At 41.9% G+C, this 21,806-nt stretch overlaps 1 protein-coding gene across 1 annotated transcript in view; it reads right to left on the bottom strand.

Annotated features, from left to right (window-relative positions):
- Positions 1-21,806, bottom strand: part of LOC147105636 (uncharacterized) — a 308,669-nt gene that overhangs the window by 89,595 nt on the left and 197,268 nt on the right. Inside the window, exons 104-107 of the mRNA XM_086010932.1 lie at positions 10,488-10,550; positions 10,158-10,217; positions 4,983-5,045; positions 3,724-3,786 (exon numbers count right to left, since the gene is read on the bottom strand). Coding sequence (XP_085867058.1) covers positions 3,724-3,786; positions 4,983-5,045; positions 10,158-10,217; positions 10,488-10,550 — 249 coding nt within the window. The remainder of the gene's footprint in view (positions 1-3,723; positions 3,787-4,982; positions 5,046-10,157; positions 10,218-10,487; positions 10,551-21,806) is intronic.

Here is a 21,806-nt window from a genome sequence, read left to right as displayed (position 1 = left end):
TTGTGGAGCCAGTGGTAGAGCCAGTTGTAGTTGGTGTCTCTTTTGTCGTTGTTCCTGCTGAAACATAGAAACAGAGAAGATAGGAGCAGGAGTAGGCCATTTGGCCCCCCTAGCCTGTTCTGACATTCAATGCGATCATGGCTGATCATCCAAGTTCAGTACCCGGTCCCTGCTTTCTCCCCATACCCCTTGATCCCTTTAGCCTTAAGAAATATATCCAACTCCTTCTTGAATATATTTAATGAATTGGCCTCTACTGCCTTCTGTGGTAGAGAATTCCACAGGTTCACCACTGTCTGGGTGAAGAAATTCCTCCTCATTTCTGTCCTAAAAGGCCTACCCCTTATCCTAGACTGTGACCCCTGGTTCTGGATACCCCGACCATCGGGAACATCCTCCCCGCATCTAATCTGTCCAGTCCTGCCAGAATTTTATAAGTTTCAATGAGATCCCCTCTCATTCTTCTAAACTCCAGCAAGTACAAGCCCAATCGACCCAATCTCTCCTCATACGTCATTCCTGCCATCCCAGGTATCAGCCTGGTGAATCTTCACTGAACTCCTTCCATGGCAAGAATATCCTTCCTCAGAAAAGGCAACCAAAACTGCACACAATACTCAAGGTGTGGTCTCACCAAGGCCCTGTACAACTGCAGCAAGACATCCTTCTTCTTGTACTCAAACCCTCTCACTATGAAGGCCAACATACCATTTGCCTTCTTAACCATCTGCTGCACCTGCATGCTTACCTTCAATGACTGGTGCACAAGGACACCCAGGTCTCGTTGCACTTCCCCTTCTCCCAATCTATTGCCATTCAGATAATAAGCTGCCTTCCTGTTTTTGACACCAAAGTGGATAACCTCACATTTATCCACGTTATATTGCATCTGCCATGCTTCTGCCCAATCACCCAACCTGTCCAAATCATCCTGTAGTTTCTTGGCATCCTCCTCACAGCACACACGCCCACCCAGCTTTGTGTCGTTTGAAAATTTGGAGATATTACATCGAGTTCCCTTGTCTAGATCATTAATATATATTGTGAATAGCTGGGGTCGAAGGACCGATCCCTGTGGTACCCCACTAGTCACTGCCTGCCACTCAGAAAAAGACCCGTTTATTCCAACTCTTTGCTTTCTAGCTGCCAACCAGTTCTCTATCCAAGTCAATACCTTGCCCCCAATCCCATGTGCCTTAACTTTACACGCTAATCTCTTATGTGGGACCTTATCGAAAGCCTTCTGAATGTCGAAATACACCATATCCACTGGTTCTCCCTTATCTATTTTACTAGTTACATCCTCAAAAATTTCCAATAGATTAGTCAAGCACAATTTACCTTTTGTAAATCCATGTTGACTTTGTCTGATCCTGTCACTGTTTTCCAAGTGCTCTGCTATTACATCTTATTTAATGGACTCTAGCATTTTCCCCACGACCGATGTCAGGCTTACCGGTCTGTAATTCCCCATTTTCTCTCTACCACCTTTTTTGAATAGTGGGGTAACATTAGTTATCCTCCATTCCATGGGTACTGTTCCAGATTCCATCGAATGTTGGAAGATGATCAGCAATGCATCTACTATTTCTAGGGCCACTTCCTTAAGTACCCTAGGATGTAGATTATCAGGCTCTGGGGATTTATTGGCCTTCAATCCCATCAATTTCCCTAACACCATTTCCCTACAAATACTGATTTCTTTCAGTTCCTTCCTTTCATCAGACCCTATGTTCCCTGACATTTCTGGGAGGTTATTTGTGCCCTCCTTTGTGAAGACAGAACCAAAATATGTGTTTAATTGGTCTGCCATTTCTTTGTTCCCCATTATAAATTCCCCTGATTCTGACTGCAAGGGACCTATGCTTGACTTCACCAATCTTTTTCTCTTCACATAGCTATAAAAGCTTTTACAGTCAGTTTTTATGTTCCCTGCAAGCTTACTCTCATATTCTATTTTCCCTTTCTTAATTAATCCCTTTGTTCTCCTTTGTTAAATCCTAAACTGCTCCCAATCCTCTGGATTACTGCTTTTTCTGGCCAATTTATATGTCCTCTCTTTGGATCTTATGCTATCCCTAATTTCCCTCGTTAACCACGGTTGAGTCACCTTTTTTGTTTTATTTTTATGCCAAACTGGGATGAACAAATTCTGTAGTTCATCCATGCAGTCTTTGAAAGTTTGCCATTGCCTATCCACCGTTAACCCTTTGAGTGACATTCCCCAATCAATCCTACCCAATTCGCGCCTCAGACCATCGTAGTTTCCTTTATTTAAATTCAGGACCCTAGTCTCTGAGTCAACTACTTCATTCTCCATCTTAATGATGAATTCGATCATATTATGATCGCTCCGACCCAAGGGGCCTCGTACAACAAGATTGCTAATTAATCCTTTCTCATTACATAATACCCAGTCTAAGATGGCCTGATCTCTGGTTGGTTCCTTGACATATTGGTCCAGGAAACCATCCCGTAAATACTCCAGGAATTCATCCTCCACAATATTGTTACTAATTTGGTTAGCCCAATCTATATGTAGATTAAAGTCATCCATGATGACTGCTGTGCCCTTTTTGCACGCTTCTCTAATTTCCCTTTTAATGCCATCCCCAACCTCTGCATTACTGTTTGGAGGTCTATATACCACTCCCACTAATGTTTTCTGCCCCTTGGTATTTCTCAGTTCTACCCATACAGATTCCACATCATCAGAGCTAATATCCTTCCTTACAATTGTGTTAATCCCTTCTTTAACCAGTAATGCTACCCCACCTCCCTTTCCTTTTTGCCTATCTTTCCTGAATATTGAATACCCCTGGATGTTGAGTTCCCAGCCTTCGCCACCCTGGACCCATGTTTCCGTAATCCCAATCAAATCATATTCGTTTACCTCTATTTGCGCAGCTAATTCATCCACCTTTTTACGAATGCTCCTCGCATTAAGACACAAAGCCTTCAGGCTTGTTTTTTCAATGCTCTTAGACCTATTAGAATTATTATTTACTGTGGCCATGTTTGATTTAAACCATTGATTTCTCTGACTGCCACTTTTGTTTTTCTCCTTCCTATCTTTTGCATTTATCCTTGTTTCCCTTTCCTCTGTCCCCCTGCTCAGGTTCCCAATGCCCTGCCATTTTAGTTTAAACCCTCCCCCAGAGCACTGGCAAACACTCCCTCTAGGAGATCGGTCCCGGCCCTGCCCAGGTGCAAACCGTCTGGTTCGAACTCGTCCCACATCCCCCAGAACTGGTTCTAATGTCCCAGGAATTTGAATCCCTCCCCCTGGCACCATTCCTCTAGCCACGTATTCATCTGAAATATTCTTCTATTTCTACTCTGACTAGCACTTGTAGCAATCCTGAGGTTACTGCCTTTGAGGTCCAATTTTTAATTTACCTCCTAACTCCCTATATTCAGCATTTAGGACCTCATCCTGTTTTTTACCTTATTATTAAAATATTAAAGACATTCGAAAACACAAAACTGCAACTCAGTTACTAAAACTACTCCAGTCACGTTTCACCGTGAGATGAAGTGATTTGTGTTGGGAAAAAATAGGCTAAAAATGAAATGTAGATACACATTGCAACCCTAAATCAGAATGGGCCAATTATCTTGAAGAACAAAGTAGTGGGTTTTCACTGTCAAGGAGGTAAATCTGAAAGAGCACGATTGTGTTAAAAGGTTTGCTAATGTTTTTTGAAAGAAGACATCACTCACCTGTTGTGAAACTGGCAGGAGACCCAGTTGTGGTGGGTGTCCCTGCTGTTGTAGTTGTTTCTGCTGAAGAAAAACAAAAGCATTCACAACTATTACATCCAACTTGAACTGAGACAGCATTGAGAGAGTTTCAACATGAATCAGCATTTACTGCACAAATTAAAAGAGAGTATGCAAAAGTGTTTTGAACCCAATACTACCGGTGCCAAATCAGACTGTGTCCAGCCTTAATATTAGTTGTGTCTTCCATCTGTGTCACTGACAAACTCTCCATCAAGCGAGTGACATTTGGGAAGCTTGACTTTGGGACACTTAATTCATTCAGCATATCTTGGTCTAAGACTGCACTGACATTTAGTATACAGAGGGTATATCAAAAACATAAAAAGGACTTTGGCAGGAAAATAATACTGTCCTTCACAAAACGAGTATCACAGTTTGAGATGGAGATACAACAACATTGAAGAGTCCCACAGCTCTTCCTCTCAATTAGTCAACAGCTGAACACTACAGTCCCATCTGGAGCGATTCCCTGTATATCAAGATATACTTGATGCAGAACTCAATGAAGCTCATCACCGTATTACTAACTGCCCACGACAAACTCTATTGTGCTGCTACATTCTGCATGATAATTACAGTTGCATGATCTCATTATCTTTTTGGGACGTGTTCCATTCACTAAGACAGGACAGGCTGATTTTAAAGGCATACATTTAAGGAAGATGGGTGTTCAAATATGCCTATTGAAACAGGTCATAACGAGGTTTATTCAATATTTAAGCCATTAACTATTGTCCTACAGCAGGAATGGACTAAGTTGCTAGAAGAGCAAAGGATTAGAATTTCACTGACAAGGAGCTGGAGTTGAAAAAGAACACTTGTATCTAAGGCCTTGATATTATATATTGATAAAAGCCATCACTCACCAGTTGTGTGGGAGGTGGTCGAGCCAGTTGCAGTTGGTGTCTCTGTTGTAGTTGTTCCTTCTGAAAAATATTAAAGACTTTGAACACCACAAGACTCCAAGTCAGTTCCGAAACTACTCCAGTCAAGTTTCACCGTGGGATGATGTGATTTGTGTTGGCTAAAAATATGCTAAAAATGAAATGTAGATACACATTGCATCCCTTAAAACGAATGGACCAATTTTCTTGAAGAACAAAGTAGTGGGTTTTCACTGTCAAGGATGTAAATCTGAAAGTGCACATTTGTGTTAAAAGGCTTGCTAATGTTTATTGAAAGAATACAGCACTCACCTGTTGTGGAACTGGCAGTAGACCCAGTTGTGGTGGTTGTCCCTGCTGTTGTAGTTGTTTCTGCTGAAGAAAAACAAAAGCATTCACAACTATTACATCCAACTTGAACTGGGACAGTATTGAGAGAGTTTCAACATTAATCAGCAGTTACTGCACAATGTTACGGCTTCAACTGGAGTATTGTGCCCAATTCTGGGCACCCCACTTTAAGAAGGATGTGACGGCCTTAGAGATGGTGCAGGAAAGATATACAAGAATAGTTCGAGGAGTGAGAGACTTCAGTTATGAGGAGACACTGAAAAAGCTGGGGTTGTTCTTCTTAGAACAGAGAAGGTTGAGAGGAGATTTTATAGAGGTGTTCAAAATCATGAGGGATCTCGACAGAGTAGATAGAGAGAAACTGTTCCCACTGGCGGAAGAATTGAGAAACAGAGAACACAGATTTATGGTGATTGGCAGAAGAACCAAAGGTGACATGAGGAAAAACTTTATTACGCAGCGAGTGATTATGATCTGGAATGCACTCCCAGAAAGGGTGGTGGAGGCAGATTCAATTATGGCTTTCAATGGGGAATGGGATAAGTACCTGAAGGCAAAACATTTGCAGAGGTACGGGGAAAGGGCAGGGGAGTGGAACTAGATGAAGTGCTGCTGCAGAGACCAGGCATGGGCTCGACGGGCCGAATGGCCATCTTCTACCAATCACCGTACACCTGTGTCCTTTAGAAGAATGAGAGGGGATCTCTTTGAAACTTATAAAATTCTAACAGGAATAAACAGACTAGGTGCAGGAAGGATGTTCCCGATGGCAGGGTAGTCCAGAACCAGGGGTCACATTCTAAGGATAAGGGGTAAACCATTTTGGACTGAGATGAGGAGGACCTTCTTCACCCAGAGAGTGGTGAACCTGTGGAATTCTCTACCACAGAAGGCAGTTGAGGCCATCTTATTAAATATATTCAAGAAGGAGTTAGATATATTTCTTAAGGCTAAAGGGATCAAGGGATATAGGGGAGAAAGCAGGGACAGGATACTGAATTTGGACGATCAGCCATGATCTCATTAAATGGCGAAACAGGCTCGATGGGCCGAATGGCCTACTCCTGCTCCTATCTTCTAAGTTTCTATGCTTCTGTGCTGTAACCATTTTATCAATCTATCACTCTATGATGTTCCACTCACTAAGACAGGACAGGCTGATTTTAAAGGTCCTCATTTAAGGAAGATGTGTGATTTAATTTGTCGATTGAAATAAGTCATAACAAGCTTTATTCAATATTTAAGCCATTAACTATTGTCCTACAGCAGGAATGGACTAAGTTGCTAGAAGAGCAAAGGATTAGAATTTCACTGACAAGGAGCTGGAGTTGAAAAAGAACACTTGTATCTAAGGCTTTGATATTATATATTGATAAAAGCCATCACTCACCAGTTGTGTGGAAGGTGGTCGAGCCAGTTGTAGTTGGTGTCTGTGTTGTAGTTGTTCCTTCTGAAAAATATTAAAGACTTTGAACACCACAAGACTCCAAGTCAGTTCCGAAACTACTCCAGTCGAGTTCCACTGTGGGATGATGTGATTTGTGTTGGCTAAAAATAGGCTAAAAATGAAATGTAGATACACATTGCATCCCTTAAAACGAATGGACCAATTATCTTGAAGAACAAAGTAGTGGGTTTTCACTGACAAGGAGGTAAATCTGAAAGTGCACATTTGTGTTAAAAGGCGTGTTAATGTTTATTGAAAGAAGACATCACTCACCAGTTGTGGAACTGGCAGTAGACCCAGTTGTGGTGGTTTTCCCTGCTGTTGTAGTTGTTTCTGCTGAAGAAAAGCAAAAGCATTCACAACTATTACATCCAACTTGAACTGGGACAGTATTGAGGGAGTTTCAACAGGAATCAGCAGTTACTGCACAATGTTACGGCTTCAACTGGAGTACTGTGCCCAATTCTGGGCACCACACTTTAAGAAAGATGTGACGGCCTTAGAGATGGTGCAGAAAAGATATGCAAGTATAGTTTGAGGAGTGAGAGACTTTAGTTATGAGGAGGCACTGAAAAAGCTGGGGTTGTTCTCCTTAGAAAAGAGAAGGTTGATCGGAGATTTTATCGGGGTGTTCAAAATCATGAGGGATGTCGACAGCGTAGATAGAGAGAAACTGTTCCCATTGGCAGAAGAGTTGAGAACCAGAGAACACAGATTTATGGTGATTGGCAGAAGAACCAAAGGCGACATGAGGAAAAACTTTATTACGCAGCGAGTGATTATGATCTGGAATGCACTCCCAGAAAGGGTGGTGGAGGCAGATTCAATTGTGGCTTTCAACGGGGAATCGGATAAGTACCTGAAGGATAAAACTTTGCCAGGGCTACGGGGAAAGGGCAGGGTAGTGGAATTAGATGAAGTTCTGTTGTAGAGATCCGGCACGGGCTCGGTGGGCCGAATGGTCTCCTTCGGTGCTGTGACCATTCTATCATTCTATGATTCTATGATGTTCTGTTCACGAATACAGGACTGGCTGATTTTAAAGGTCCTCATTTAAGGAAGATGTGTGATTTAACGTTCCAATTGAAATAAGTCGTAACGAGCTTTATTCAATATTTAAGCCATTAACTATTGTCCTACTGCAGGAATGGACTAAGTCGCTAGATGAGCAAAGGATTGGAATTTCTCTGACAAGGAGCTGAAGTTGAAAAAGAACACTTGTATCCAAGGCCTTGATATTATATATTGAAAGAAGCCATCACTCACCAGTTGTGGGGCCAGCGGTAGAGCCAGTTGTAGTTGGTGTCTCTGTCTTCGTTGCTCCTTCTGAAAAATATTAAAGGCATTCAAAAACACAAGATACCAACTCAGTTAATAAAACTACTCCAGTCACGTTTCACCGTGAGATGATGTGATTTGTGTTGGGAAAAATATGCTAAAAGTGAAATGTAGATACAAATTGCAACCCTCAATCAGAATGAGCCAATTATATTGAAGAACAAAGTAGTGGGTTTTCACTGTCGAGGAGGTAAATCTGAAAGAGCACAGTTGTGTTAAAAGGCTTGCAAATGTTTATTGAAAGAAGACATCACTCACCAGTTGTGGAACTGGCAGTAGACCCAATTGTGGTGGTTGTCCCTGCTGTTGTAGTTGTTTCTGCTGAAGAAAAAGAAAAGCATTCACAACTATTACATCCAGCTCAAACTGGGACAGAATTGAGAGAGATTCGACATGAATCAGCAATTAATGCACAAAATAAAAGAGAGTGTGCAAAACGTTTTAAATCCAACACTACCGGTGCCAAATCAGACTGTGTCCAGCCTTAATATTAGTTGTCTTCCATCTGTGTAACTGAAAGCTCTCCAACAAGTGAGTGTTATTTGGTAAACTCGTATTTGGGACACTTAATCTATTCAGCATATCTTGGTCGAAGACTGCACTGACATTTAGTTTACAGAGGGTACATTGAAAACATAAAGCGGACTTTGACAAGAAAATAATACTATCATTCACAAAATGAGTATCAGTTTGAGATGAAGATACAACAACATTGTGGAGTCCCACAGCTCTTACTCTCAGTTATTCCACAGCTGAATACTGCAGCCTATATGGAGCGATTCCCTGTATATCAAGATACTTCATGCAGAACTGAAGGAAGCTCATTAACGTATTCCTGACTGCCCACGAGAAACTCTATTTTGCTGCTACTTTCGACATGATAATTTCAGTTGCATGATCTAATTATCCTTTTGGGTCATGTTCGAAAAGGTGTTTGATAAAGTGCCACATAACAGGCTTGCCAGCAAAGAGGAAGCCCATGGAATATAAGGGACAGTGGCAGCTTGGATACGAAATTGGCTAAGTGATAGGAAACAGAGAGTAGTGGTGAACGGTTATTTTTCGGACTGGAGGAAGGTATACAGGTGTGTTCCCCAGGGGTCGGTACGAGGATCACTGCTTTTCCTGATATATATTAATGACTTGGACTTGAGTGTACAGGGCACAATTTGAAAACTTGCAGATAACACAAAACTTGGAAGGGGGATAGTGATAGACTTCAAGAGCACATAAACAGGATGGTGGAATGGGCGGTCACTTGGCAGATGAAATTTAATGCAGATAAGTGCGAAGTGATACATTTTGGTAGGAAGAACGAGGAGAGGCAATGTAAACTAAAGGGTACAATTCTAAAGGTGGTGCATGAACAGAGAGACCTGGGGGTATATGTGCACAAATCGTAGAAGGTGGCAGAGCGGGTTGAGAAAGAGGTTAAAAAAGCATACGGGATCCTGGGCTTCATAAATACAGACATAGGGTACAAAATCAAGGAAGTTATGATGAACCTTTATAAAACAATGGTTCGGCTTCAACTGGAGTATTGTGCCCAATTCTGGGCACCGCACTTTAAGAAGGATGTGAAGGCCTTAGAGAGGGTGCTGCAAAGATATACAAGAATGGTTCCAGGGATGAGGAACTTCAGTTATGTGAAGAGACTGGAGAAGCTGGGGTTGTTCTCCTTTGTGCAGAGAAGGTTGAGAGGAGATTTGATAAATGTGTTCAAAATCATCAGAGATCTCGACAGAGTACAGAAAGAGAATCTTTTCCCATTGGCAGAAGGGTTGAGAACCAGAGGACACAGATTTATGGTGATTGGCAGAAGAACCAAAGGCGACATGAGGAAAAACTTTTTACGCAGCGAGTGGTTATGATCTGGAATGCTCTGCCAGAAAGGATGGTGGAGGGAGATTCAATCATGGCTTTCAACAGGGAATGGGATAAGAATCTGAAGGAAAAACATTGGCAGGGCTTTGGGGAACGGGCAGGGGAGTGGAATTAGATCAAGTGCTGTTGCAGAGACTCGGCATGGGCTCGACGAGCCGAATGTTTTCCTTCTGTGCTGTATCCATTCCATCATTTTATCATTCTATGATGTTCCCTTCACTAACACAGGACTGGCTAATTTTAAAGGTCCTCAGTTAAGGAAGATGTGTGATTTAATGTGCCTATTGAAATAAGTCGTAATGAGCTTTATTCAATATTTAATCCATTAACTGTTGTCCTACAGCAGGAATGGACCAAGTCGCTAGAAGAGCAAAGGAATGGAATTTCACTGACAAGGAGCTGAAGTTGAAAAAGAACATTTGTATCTAAGGCCTTGATATTATATATTGAAAGAAGCCATCACTCACCAGTTGTGGAGCCACTGATAGAGCCAGTTGTCATTGGTGCCTCTGTTGTAGTTGTTCCTTCTGAAAAATATTAAAGACATTGAAAACTACAAGACTCCAAGTCAGTTCCAAAACTACTCCAGTCGAGTTTCACCGCGAGATGATGTGATTTGTGCTGGGTAAAGATCTGGTAAAAATGAAATGTAGATACACATTGCATCCCTTAATCAGAATGGGCCAATTATCTTGAAGAACAAAGCAGTGGGTTTTCACTGTCAAGGAGGTAAATCTGAAAGAGCACAGTTGTGTTAAAAGACTTGCTAATGTTTATTGAAAGAAGACATCACTCACCAGTTGTGGAACTGGCAGTAGACCCAGTTGTGGTGGTTGTCCCTACTGTTGTAGTTGTTTCTGCTGAAGAAAAACAAAAACATTCACAACTATTACATCCAACTTGAACTGGGACAGCATTGAGAGAGTTTCTGCATAAATTAAAAGAGAGTATGCAAAAGCGTTTTAAACCCAACACTACCGGTGCCCAATCAGACTGCGTCCAGCTTTAATATTAGTTGTGTCTTCCATCTGTGTAACTGACGAGTTCTCCATCAAGTGGGTGACATTTGGGAAGCTCGACTTTGGGCCACTTAATCCATTCAGCATATCTTGGTCTAAGACTGCACTGACATTTAGTATACAGAGGGAACATTGAAAACATAAAGGGGACTTTTGCAAGAAAATAATACTATTCTTCACAAAATGAGTATCACAGTTTGAGATGGAGATACAACATCATTGAAGAGCCCCACAGCTCTTACTCTCAATTAGTCAACAGCTGAACACTGCAGCCCACCTGGAGTGATTCCCTACATAAAAAGATACTTGATGCAGAACTGATGGAAGCTCATCACCGCATTACCGGCTGCCCACGACAAACTCTATTGTGCTCATACAATCATAGAATCATAGAAAGTTACAGCACGGAAAGAGGCCATTTCTGCCCATCGTGTCCGCGCTGGCCAACAAAAAGCTCTCCAGCCTAATCCCACTTCCCAGCTCTTGGTCCGTAGCCCTGCAGGTTAGAGCATCCCAAGTGCACATCCAAGTACTTTTTAAATGTGGTTAGGGTTCCTGCCTCTACCACCCTATCAACAGTGAGTTCCAGACCCCCACAACCCTCTGGGTGAAGACATTTCCCCTCAAATCCCCTCTACACCTTCCCCAGTTACTTTAAATCTGTGCCCCCTGGTTTTTGACACCTCTGCTTAGGGAAATAGGTCCTTTCTATCCACTTTATCTATGCCCCTCATAACTTTATACACTTCAATAAGGTTTCCCCTCAGCCTCCTCAGTTCCAAGGAAAACAGAAATCCAGTCTTTCCTCATAGCTAGGATTCTCTACTCCCGGCAACATCCTTTTAAATCTCCTCTGTAACCTCTCTAGTGCAATCACATCTTTCCTGCAATGTGGTGACCAGAACTGCACGCAGTACTCTAGCTGAGGCCTAACTAGTGTTTTATACAGTTGAAGCATAAGCCCCCCATGCTCTTGTATTCTATGCCACGGCTAATAAAGGCAAGCATTCCATATGCCTTCTTAACCACCTTATCTACCTGGCCTGCTACCTTCAGGGATCTGTGGACATGCACTCCAAGGTCCCTTTGTTCCTCTACACTACTCAGTGTTCCACCATTTAATGTGTATTCCCTTTCCTTGTTAGCCCTCCCCAAATGCATTACCTCACATTTCTCCAGCTTGAGTTCCATTTGCCACTGTTCTGCCCACCTGACCAATTTATTGATATCTTCCCGCAGTCTACAGCTCCCGCAAGGATATTGGTCCTGTTCCCGTTGAGGTGCAAACCATCTGGCTTGTAGAGCTCCCACCTCCCCCAGAAATGGTTCCAATTCCTCAGGAATGTAAAGCCCTCCCTCCTACACCATCTCTCCAGCCATGCATTCATCTGCTCTATTTTCCTATATCTGAACTCACTAGCACGTGGCATTGGTAGTAATCCGGAGATTTCTACCTTTGAGTTCTTGCTTTTTAACCTCTTTCCTAGCTCCCTAAACTCTGCCTGCAAAACCTCATCCCTCTGCTATTACTTTCAGCATGATCATTTCAGCTGCATGATCTAATTATCCTTTTGGGTCATGTACCAAAAGGTGTTTGATGAAGTGCCACATAATAGGCTTGCCGGCAAAGATGAAGCCCATGGAATAAAAGGGACAGTGGCAGCATGGATTTGAAATTGGCTAAGTGACAGGATCAGAGAGTAATGGTGAATGGTTGTATTTCGGACTGGAGGAAGGTATACAGTGGTGTTCCCCAGGGGTCAGTACAAGGACCACTGCTTTTCTTGAAATATATTAATGACTTGGACTTGGGTGTACAGGGCACAATTTCAAAATTTGCAGATAACACAAAACTTGGATGTATAGTGAACAGTGAGGAGGATAGTGATAGACTTCAAGAGCACATAGACAGGCTGGTGGAATGTGCGGACACCTGGCAGATGAAATTTAATGCAGCCAAGTGCGAAGTGATACATTTTGGTAGGAAGAATAAGGAGAGGCAATGTAAACTGAAGGCTACAATTCGAAAGGGTGTGCATGAACAGGGAGACCTGGGGGTTGTACGAAAGGCTGATATTTAGAGATAATAAGTGGACAAGAATCATATATGTATAACTGCAAGTGTAGCCATTGACCAATTAAGAATACCCATAATGTAGCTGCAGACAGTCAAAAGCAGTTTTGACTAAGGTTTGATAACAAACAGCCACAGACTGCGAGTGAAGGTTAAATCATTAAATAACATATTACAGTGCTTTATAGACCTTAGAATTTGCTTAACAAAACTAATTGCAACAAGATTTAAAGGATAATTAGTATAAGGACATAAAATGAGAGAGACCATGAACATAAGGTATTTATCTGGTAGTTTAAAGTGAGATAGTTTGAATAGCTCAAGACTACTGAACCAGCGCTGATATGCGCCCTTGTTATACCAGGGAAGCTAGAAATGAAAGAGATAAAATAAATTCCAATGGGGTGAAAAACTATAAACAAGATAACACTGAACATGGTAAATTTGGTGGAAAAATACTGGAAAGGCGGAATGCTACCTTAGTCTGAGTGACAATGGTATTTTGGCCATTAGAACAAATTTAAAAAGGTGATTTTATTAAAGGCCATATACGGATACTGGCCAAAAGAACAGTTGATAAGAAAGGGGTTAAAACCTCGATACTCAAAGAATAACTTAACACAGACGTACTGCAAGAACAAAGGAACAGACTTAAGACAACCTCATCTGTGTCTGAGAGGTTCCAGAGACGAAGGTTTGCGAGCTACTCATTAAAACTATCGCCTATTATGAAGTATTAATTACACTGTAAGCTTAATAAATCTTGATCTATTGCTCAAACATACTGGCTGCTGCCTATTGGTGTCTTGTTCAAGAACTCAGAGATCATTAAGATCTTACAAATCGGCACCCCAGATGGGACAAGACAAAGCGGCTAGTATTGTGTAATAGATCAGAACTCGAAAGTAGCTTCCTGATCAGCTGCTGCTCTTGAGGAGGGATAAATCCCATGGGGAATGGGGAGTGCCCGTGAATTGCGCGCCGATAGTTATTGATGTTAGTGGTCTGTTAGGAAAATCACCAAATGGTTAGTAAAAGTTGTGTTAATGCATATAAGAGTAAGTTAGACAGAGGCGCCTGTGCACAGGAAGTACAGGTATTATTGACGGAACATTTAATCAAAGGAGACTGAGTGATAAACTTTATTCTGGAAAGTCTGTCTCAGAAAAAACACAAGTTAAGAGAGAAACATAGCCAGGTGGTTAATCATAAAGTGCTGGAGAGAGAGGGAGAGAAAAAGGAGGGAAAAGATCTAATTTGCAGACTTACCAATCTGAAAACTCAGCAAAGAAAGGGAAAAAAACAGGGATTTGGAAAGCCAGGAAAAGCTGCTGAGACACCGATGTAAAAAGGGGAAAAAAAAGTGAAATTTTAACTTTTACCGACATGGAAGTTATTAACATCTGTGTGAAGACAAATAAAACAGAAGATTTGCTGAGTGAAAGGAACCTTAAAAAATGCTGGAATTTCAGTTTGTGTGAAAGTGTGTGTTAAAGTGTGAAAGTTTTCCTGACTATGAATGTTTAAGAAGTTACAGTATTTCTTTTGTCTAAAAGTCTGTCTTTAAAAGAAAAATTCTGTTTTAGCTCCACCCACTTCTCTGTGTTAAAAGCACTTAAAACATTGGTCTTGTCTTGGATTTTAGAAGCTTTAAGAATGTGCGAATAAGATTGTGCCCCAAGAATTGAAAAAAAATCTTTGAACTACAATTTTAGTTAAGCTGGTGTGTAAAAACTGAGAAGAACAACAAAAAGTTTGTTTAACAAAAGTTAAGTTTCAGGTTAAGATTTAACCTTGGAGTCACGGTTGCTATGGTGAAATTTTCCAAGCAGTTTGATTTGAATTGTTTAAACGTGAGAAACTAATTTTTCTCCAGTTGTATTCAATGTTTTATCTGTTCTGTTTGTGTTTAGTTAAAGTGTGAAAACACAACTGTCTTTTTCGATCGGGAAAGTTTTTTTAATTTACGTGAAGTGACGCAATTGCATGCGCCTGACAGTGTTTCGCCCCACTTTCTTAAAAACCTGCAAAGTAGTTAACCCTTTCCACTGACAGCTTTTTAAGTTCACCAATCAAAAACTTTAGTATGAAATTTAAAGATCTTGGACATTATTAAATTTAAGTTTCTTAATTTTAAGTAAAAATTTCCCCATAGTGACAGAAGGACAATTATGATTTGATAAATTAACCCCTTGGCCTCTTAAGCAGAGTCACAATGGATTCTCTTCTTTCTTTTGTATATGAAAGTTACCTTGTAAACTAATTGCAACACCTCTGTCTCAAATGTTAAAGCACTGTGTAAGCCACCTAGCCTGAGAATCACTAATTTCTGAAATTGGAAATGAAAGATAAAGTGATAGAAATTAAATTAAACATTTACAAAATCTGTCAGTTCAACAGTACTGCTGTTTGGATTTTGGGATAATTTTGAAATAACAAAATGGACTTTTGGGAAAATAAAAGATCCTCTAAAATAATGATAAATAAAAAGTGTTAATAACTTGGACCAAGTGAGAATGTTTGATCTATGTTTTCAATCTTAAATATTGTACTGGACAGTAAAGTTCCTCCAGGGCTTATGAATGAGATATGAATGGCAATTAATGGGACGTGTAAAATGGAGAGAGGAAGTTTTTGAGGGTATGAGATAGAAACAGGAGAATTACACCACCAATTGGAAATTTTCCAAACTTTCTAGTGAAAGTCAGGAAAGTGTAGTTAAGAATAGTAAATTGATAGCTTTCTCTTGGAGACATTTGTGTCCCTGCCTATAATGAACTATTTAAGAAAACTGAATTTGATAGCCTGGCCACTACCCAAGACATCAGAACCATGTGGTGGAAGATGAACAAAGACCTCCAGACAATCTATTGATAGGATCATCTGAAAGCCCGAGAAGGCTTGTATCGGATGGCATGGAGATACTAATTTGAGTGTGCAAATGAGATTTGTTACGTATGAAGCAATTACCATCCGCAAATGCGTGGTGAATCTGCACTGAAGAATGAGTCTCAGACATGCTCAGTTACTTGACAACAGCAAGACATGAAATAGTTAATGTGGCTCAGGAGAGTGAGACAGCATTTAAAGCATTGACACATACTCCATCGAGAAATTATCTAATTAATGAAACAATCAGAATAGAGTTAAATTCACTGGTACCTGTTAGAGGGATTGAAATTGAAGTTGAAGTGGAGAGTTACATGGAATTTGGATTGGGACAATTGAGAGCCAAGGAGAAATCATGCTTAGCGAGAATTATCCACAAGATGGATACGAGTAAAAGAGAGATCTGGAGAATCTTTTAAGCCCATGATTTATTGATTAGATTTTAAAATGTAATGTCGCTTGAAATGATTGTAAGACTAAATTATGACTAGTGACTGTAATAATTGTGTTTTGTCGGTAACAGAGCATGAGAAAAACCAGTACGAATCCAGTATGAGGTGGTTTTGGTGGTGCCTCCTGCGTCAATAATACCACAACTACCATGCTTTACGGGTCTAACAGGACCGGTCCCATCAACCAACACGTTTTACTCAATATCAAAACCTATGCTCAAGTGAAACTGACAGTAAATGAGATACTTAATATGAGCTGCACAATTATGTGGCACAATTTGGATACTACATTCCTCTGTTGTCTAAGGGTTTCAGTGAGCTCGAGATATGACTGAACTTCTCCCTAAAGCAATTTTATGTATTGGAGCAAGACAACTTGAGAATAGAACTTGTAATTGACAGCATAGGGGACAACTCACACTGGTGGGATATTGGGCTTAATATATCAGCATGCCCTTAGGTTCGTATTATTTCATACATAAGCCAATTGTGTACTCAGGTGTATGACTAACCAGCACTAACAAATTAATTGAGCACACCGAAAGAGAAGATCTGAAACAATGTAGAGGAGACCCCAGGCGGGGGGGTAACATCAGGAAATATAGAAGAAACAGAGGAGTCCCCAGGCAGGGCAGAATTGGAACACCGGAACAGTGAATTGAATTTAAGTAAGGGGTCAGTTCAGGGCCGTTACTGCCAGATCGTATGATGCAGCAATAGGAGCAGCGGGCGGAGGAGAAAGATAGACTGGGATGCACTAGAAGGCAAGACATATCAGCACGGCCGACATGATTGTTGGGAAGACCCCGGGGTGTCCCTCAGCCATAAGGATAGGCGGTCGGCCCCTGTGAGTGTCATAAGCAGCACCCAGGCCTATAATGTAATGGGGGGTAAAGCCTCACTTGAGAAGCACTCCGTTCCCCTCAATTAGAGGCTGGGTTTGCTGTTGTCATTGTCAGTGCCGGGTGGTCTGTCTGGTTTTATTCTTATTGTTTTTTGTAGCGGTTGTTTACAACTGAATGGCTTGCTCGGCCATTTCAGAGGGCATTAAGAGTCAACCACATTGCTGTGGGTCTGGAGTCACATGTAGGCCAGACCAGGTAAGGTTGGCAGATTTGCTTCCCTAAAGGACATTAGTGAACCAGATGGGTTTTTGCAATAATCGACAATGGTATCATGGTCGCCATTACTAAGACTAACATTTAATTCCAGAATTAAATTAAATTGAATTGAATTTAAATTCCACCAGCTGCCGTGGTGGGAATTAAACCCATATTCTCAGAGCATTACTAGTCTAGTGACATAACCACTATGCCACCGCCTCCCCCTAGTGATAGTGATAGACTTAAAGAGCACATAGACAGGCTGGTGGAATGGGCGGACACCTGGCAGGTGAAATTTAATGCAGCTAAGTGCGAAGTGATACATTTTGGTAGGAAGAAGGAGAGGCAATGTAAACTGAAGGCTACAAATCTAAAGGGTGTGCATGAACAGAGAGACGTGGGGGTTGTACGAAAGACTGATATTTAGAGATATTTAGTAGACAAGAATCATATATGTATAACTGCAAGTGTAGCCATTGACCAAATAAGATTACCCATAATGTAGCTGCAGACAGTCAAAAGCAGTTTTGACTAAGGTTTGATAACAAACAGCCACAGACTGCGAGTGAAGGTTAAATCATTAAATAACATATTACAATGCTTTATAGAACTTAGAATTTGCTTAACAAAATTAATTGCAACAAGATTTAAAGGATAATTAGTATAAGTACATAAAATGAGAGAGACCATGAAGATAAGGTATTTGTTGTGTTTTGAGCTTTGCTTCAATTAAGTTTGTCCCAGTTCCCGGGTGTTACCTGAAGGGGGTGCTGGGGGGCTCAGTTTTACTTTGTCGTTCACTTTCAGTTTCGGGATCTGCCATGCAGACAATGTGCTGTAATGTCCACCCATTTACTCAGTAAATAGTAAAAGGTACATTCCGTCTCCTCTATTCATTACTGTTCGGTCAAGATGCAATAGTATTTATCTGGTAGTTTAAAGTGAGATAGTTTGAATAGCTCAAGACTACTGAAACAGCACTGATATGCGCCCTTGGTATAAAGGCCTTGTACCAGGGAAGCTAGAAATGAAAGAGATAAAGTAAATTCCAATGGGGTGAAAAACTATAAACAAGATAACACTGAACATGGTAAAGTTGGTGGAAAAATACTGGAAAGGCGGAATGCTACCTTAGTCTGAGTGACAATGGAATTTTGGCCATTAGAACCAATTTAAAAAGGTGATTTTATTAAAGACCATATACAGATACTGGCCAAATGAACTGTTGATAAGAAAAGGGTTAAAACCTCGATACTCAATGTTATAAATCTCATCATCAAAAAACTACTTATGAAATAACGCTGGACGGCCAGCTGGTGGCGCCATCCAAGGAGTATAAATACTCGGGCGTGGGCCCCAGCTTTCCAGGGACATTTTGAAAGACAAGGGGCTAGTGAAATACAACTAGACCTCCATGTTCTGAAACAAGTTGATTAAAGCCTTGCTCTATGCTCAAACCAAGTGCGTAGTGAGTTTTATTACGTCAATTTAATCCACTTGATATCGACTCCACGCTTTGGGTGATTTCGGGAACAGCCAGCTACGACTCGAACTGTAGAAGGGAACTCAGACAAGTAATAGATCCATCATGGAGAAACTTTTCAGCCCCGCCCGTCTCGACCTGGTCCCGAATTAACTTACAGCTACTAAGGTATGGAAACACTGGCATCGTACTTTCAGCAACTTCCTCCGGGTGTGTGGTGAAAATGTTCCTGATAAATTAGAGATACTTGCGAATTATGTATCCCCTCATGTGTTTGATTATATTGAAGACTGTGTAGACTATGACGCCACTATCCAAATACAACAGCAGCTATATGTCAAGTCCCCAAATGAAATTTTTGCTCGGCATCTACTGGCCACAACTCGACAACAACCCGGGGAATCACTTGACGAATTCCTTCAGAAACTTTGCAGGCTCAGCAAGGATTGTAATCTTAAAGCTGTTACAGCTGAGCAGTACCAGGAGGAGTTAATTTGTGATTCCTTTATTAATGGGATTGCGTCTCCCTTCATACGGCAGCGTCTGTTGGAGAATAAAACCCTCAAGTTACAGGCTGCCTATGACCAGGCATGTTCTCTGGACTTAGCAAAGAGGAATGCAGATACCTATCTTTCACCACGTGCACGGGCTGCTGCTATCACTTTTAGTGACTCCTTCGATAGGCCTCGGGCAGAAGCCCTCACGGATGACAACTCCAACCTGGCTGATGGCAACCCTACCCTAGAAACCTACACTGATGACGACCCCGCCCTAGCGGCATCTTGGCAATCCGGAAGGAAGCGTTTCTTCTGTGGAGGTGCATTCCATTATAGGAAATTTTGTCCTGCTCGTAACGCAACTTGCAATCATTGCAGCAAGAAAGGTCACTTTTCTAAGGTATGCTAGTCTAGAGCTATTGTAAGTAAGAAAGGCCACTTTTCTAAGGTATACCGGTCGAGAGCTCCTGTTAGTTTTGCAGCTACTATCTATAAAACTGCTCCTCCCCCAAGAGCCACTGCTAAGGTTGCAGCTACAACCTATAAAACTGCTCCTCCCCCAAGAACCACTACCAAGGTTACAGCTGTCAAGGGTAAAACTGCCCCTCCTCCCATCACAGCTGTTTTCCCCCAAAGTCTTTCCCATGCAGCCACGAAGGTTTCGGTAAATGGACACATTTTGAGTGCACTAATCGACTCATGCGGCTCTGACAGCTTCATTAGTGAGCGGGCTGTCAGTAAGTTAAAACTGCATATTTACCCCTCGGACAGGGAAATTGCAATGGCTCTGACGACACTGACCACCAATTCTTCCGGCTTTTGTCTTGTCGACCTTATCCTCAATGGCCGCACTTATTTCTCCACCCGGCTCGGGGTGCTCAAGAACCTATGCCGTGCTCAAGAACCTATGCCGTGATGTGCTCCTGGGACAGGATTTCCAGAAACAACACAGAAGACTCACTTTTGAGTTTGGAGGGTCAAAGCCAGAGCTTACTATTTCCAAAGTACTGTTTTGTGCGCTTTTGGCGGCTTGCTCGACGAGCCCTCCTTGTTTGCCAATCTTTCCCCCCGATGTAAGCCCATAGTCACTAAATCACGACATTTCAGCCAAGATGATCAAGCCTTTATCGAGGCAGAAATCTCTCGCCTTCTAGCTGACGGTATTGTTGACCCATGTTCATCTTCCTGGCGGACTCAAGTCGTCATTGTTAAAAATCCTCTGAAGCAACACAAGAAACGTCTTTGCATCGATTACTCACAAACTATTAACCAGTATACCGACCTGGATGCCTACTCACTACGATGCATCGATGACATGGTCAATAACCTTGCCAACTACAAGGTATTTTCAACTTTTGATTTAAAGAGCGCATATCATCAAGTACCGTTAAAGGACTCTGACAAAAGTATACAGCCTTTGAGGCCAATGGTCGGCTTTACCAGTTTTGTCGTCTTCCATTTGGGGTCACCAATGGGGTGGCCGTCTTTCAACGGGCAATGGATAGCCTAGTCAAACAGGAGAACTTAACTGACACTTTTCCATATCTGGATAATATCACCATTGCTGGTCATGACCAGTAGGAGCACGATGCCAACCTCCAGAAATTTTTTGACGTTCTCCGTCGTCGCAACTTAACCTTAAATGAGTCCAAATCTGTGAAATCAGTACCATCAGTCAACATCCTTGGCTACTGGGTGGGCAACGGTGTCATCAAACCGCATCTGGAGCGACTTCGTCCGCTTCAGGAGCTCCCTCCCCCTACGAATCTCGGCTCTCTTCGTCGGGCACTCGGCATGTTTGCCTATTATGCGAAATGGATACCCCACTTCTCCGACAAGATCCAGCCCCTGCTTCATGCTAAGTCATTTCCATTGGAGCCAACGGCTATTTCAGCTTTCAACCTCCTCAAGCGACAACTGGAAAAAGCCACACTTCGTTCCATTGATGAAAATCTTCCTTTCGTGGTCGAGTGCGATGCATCAGATGTGGCGATCTCTGCTACCTTGAATCAAGGTGGTCGACCTGTTGCATTTCTGTCCAGAACTTTGCAGGGTAGCGAGCTCCATTATCCTCCTGTCGAGAGGGAGGCTCCGGCCATCATCGAAGCGGTACGTAAATGGAGTCATTTTCTCGCTTGTCGCCATTTCACACTTATAACCGATCAGCGCTCCATGGCCTTTATGCTAGATAACCGGAAATGCACTAAGATCAAGAATAACAAAATACAACTCTGGAGGATGGAATTGGCTGCCTTTGGATACACCATACATTATCGACCCGGCAAAGAGAATGTGGCCCCAGATACCCTCACGCGGGCATTCTGCTCTTCTATGTCAACTTCGACTCTGGCGGATCTTCATATTGACTTATGCCATCCTGGCGTTACCCGTATGTTGCACTTTGTGCGATCTAAAAATCTCCCATTTTCTACGGAAGATGTGAAAAGAACGTGCTCCTCCTGTAAAATTTGTGCGGAGTTAAAACCGCAATTCTTCCGTCCATCGGATGGCTCGCTCATACACGCTATACAGCCTATGCAGCGACTCAGCATTGACTTTAAAGGGCCATTGCCTTCCTCAACGCGGAACACCTACTTAC

This window comes from Somniosus microcephalus, chromosome 17, assembly GCF_052327205.1.
Source record: "Somniosus microcephalus isolate GS21.2 chromosome 17, FLI_Smic_1.0, whole genome shotgun sequence".
Lineage (NCBI taxonomy): Eukaryota > Metazoa > Chordata > Chondrichthyes > Squaliformes > Somniosidae > Somniosus > Somniosus microcephalus.
Note: the sequence above shows the minus strand (reverse complement) of the source record. Positions and strands in the feature narration are given on the sequence as shown.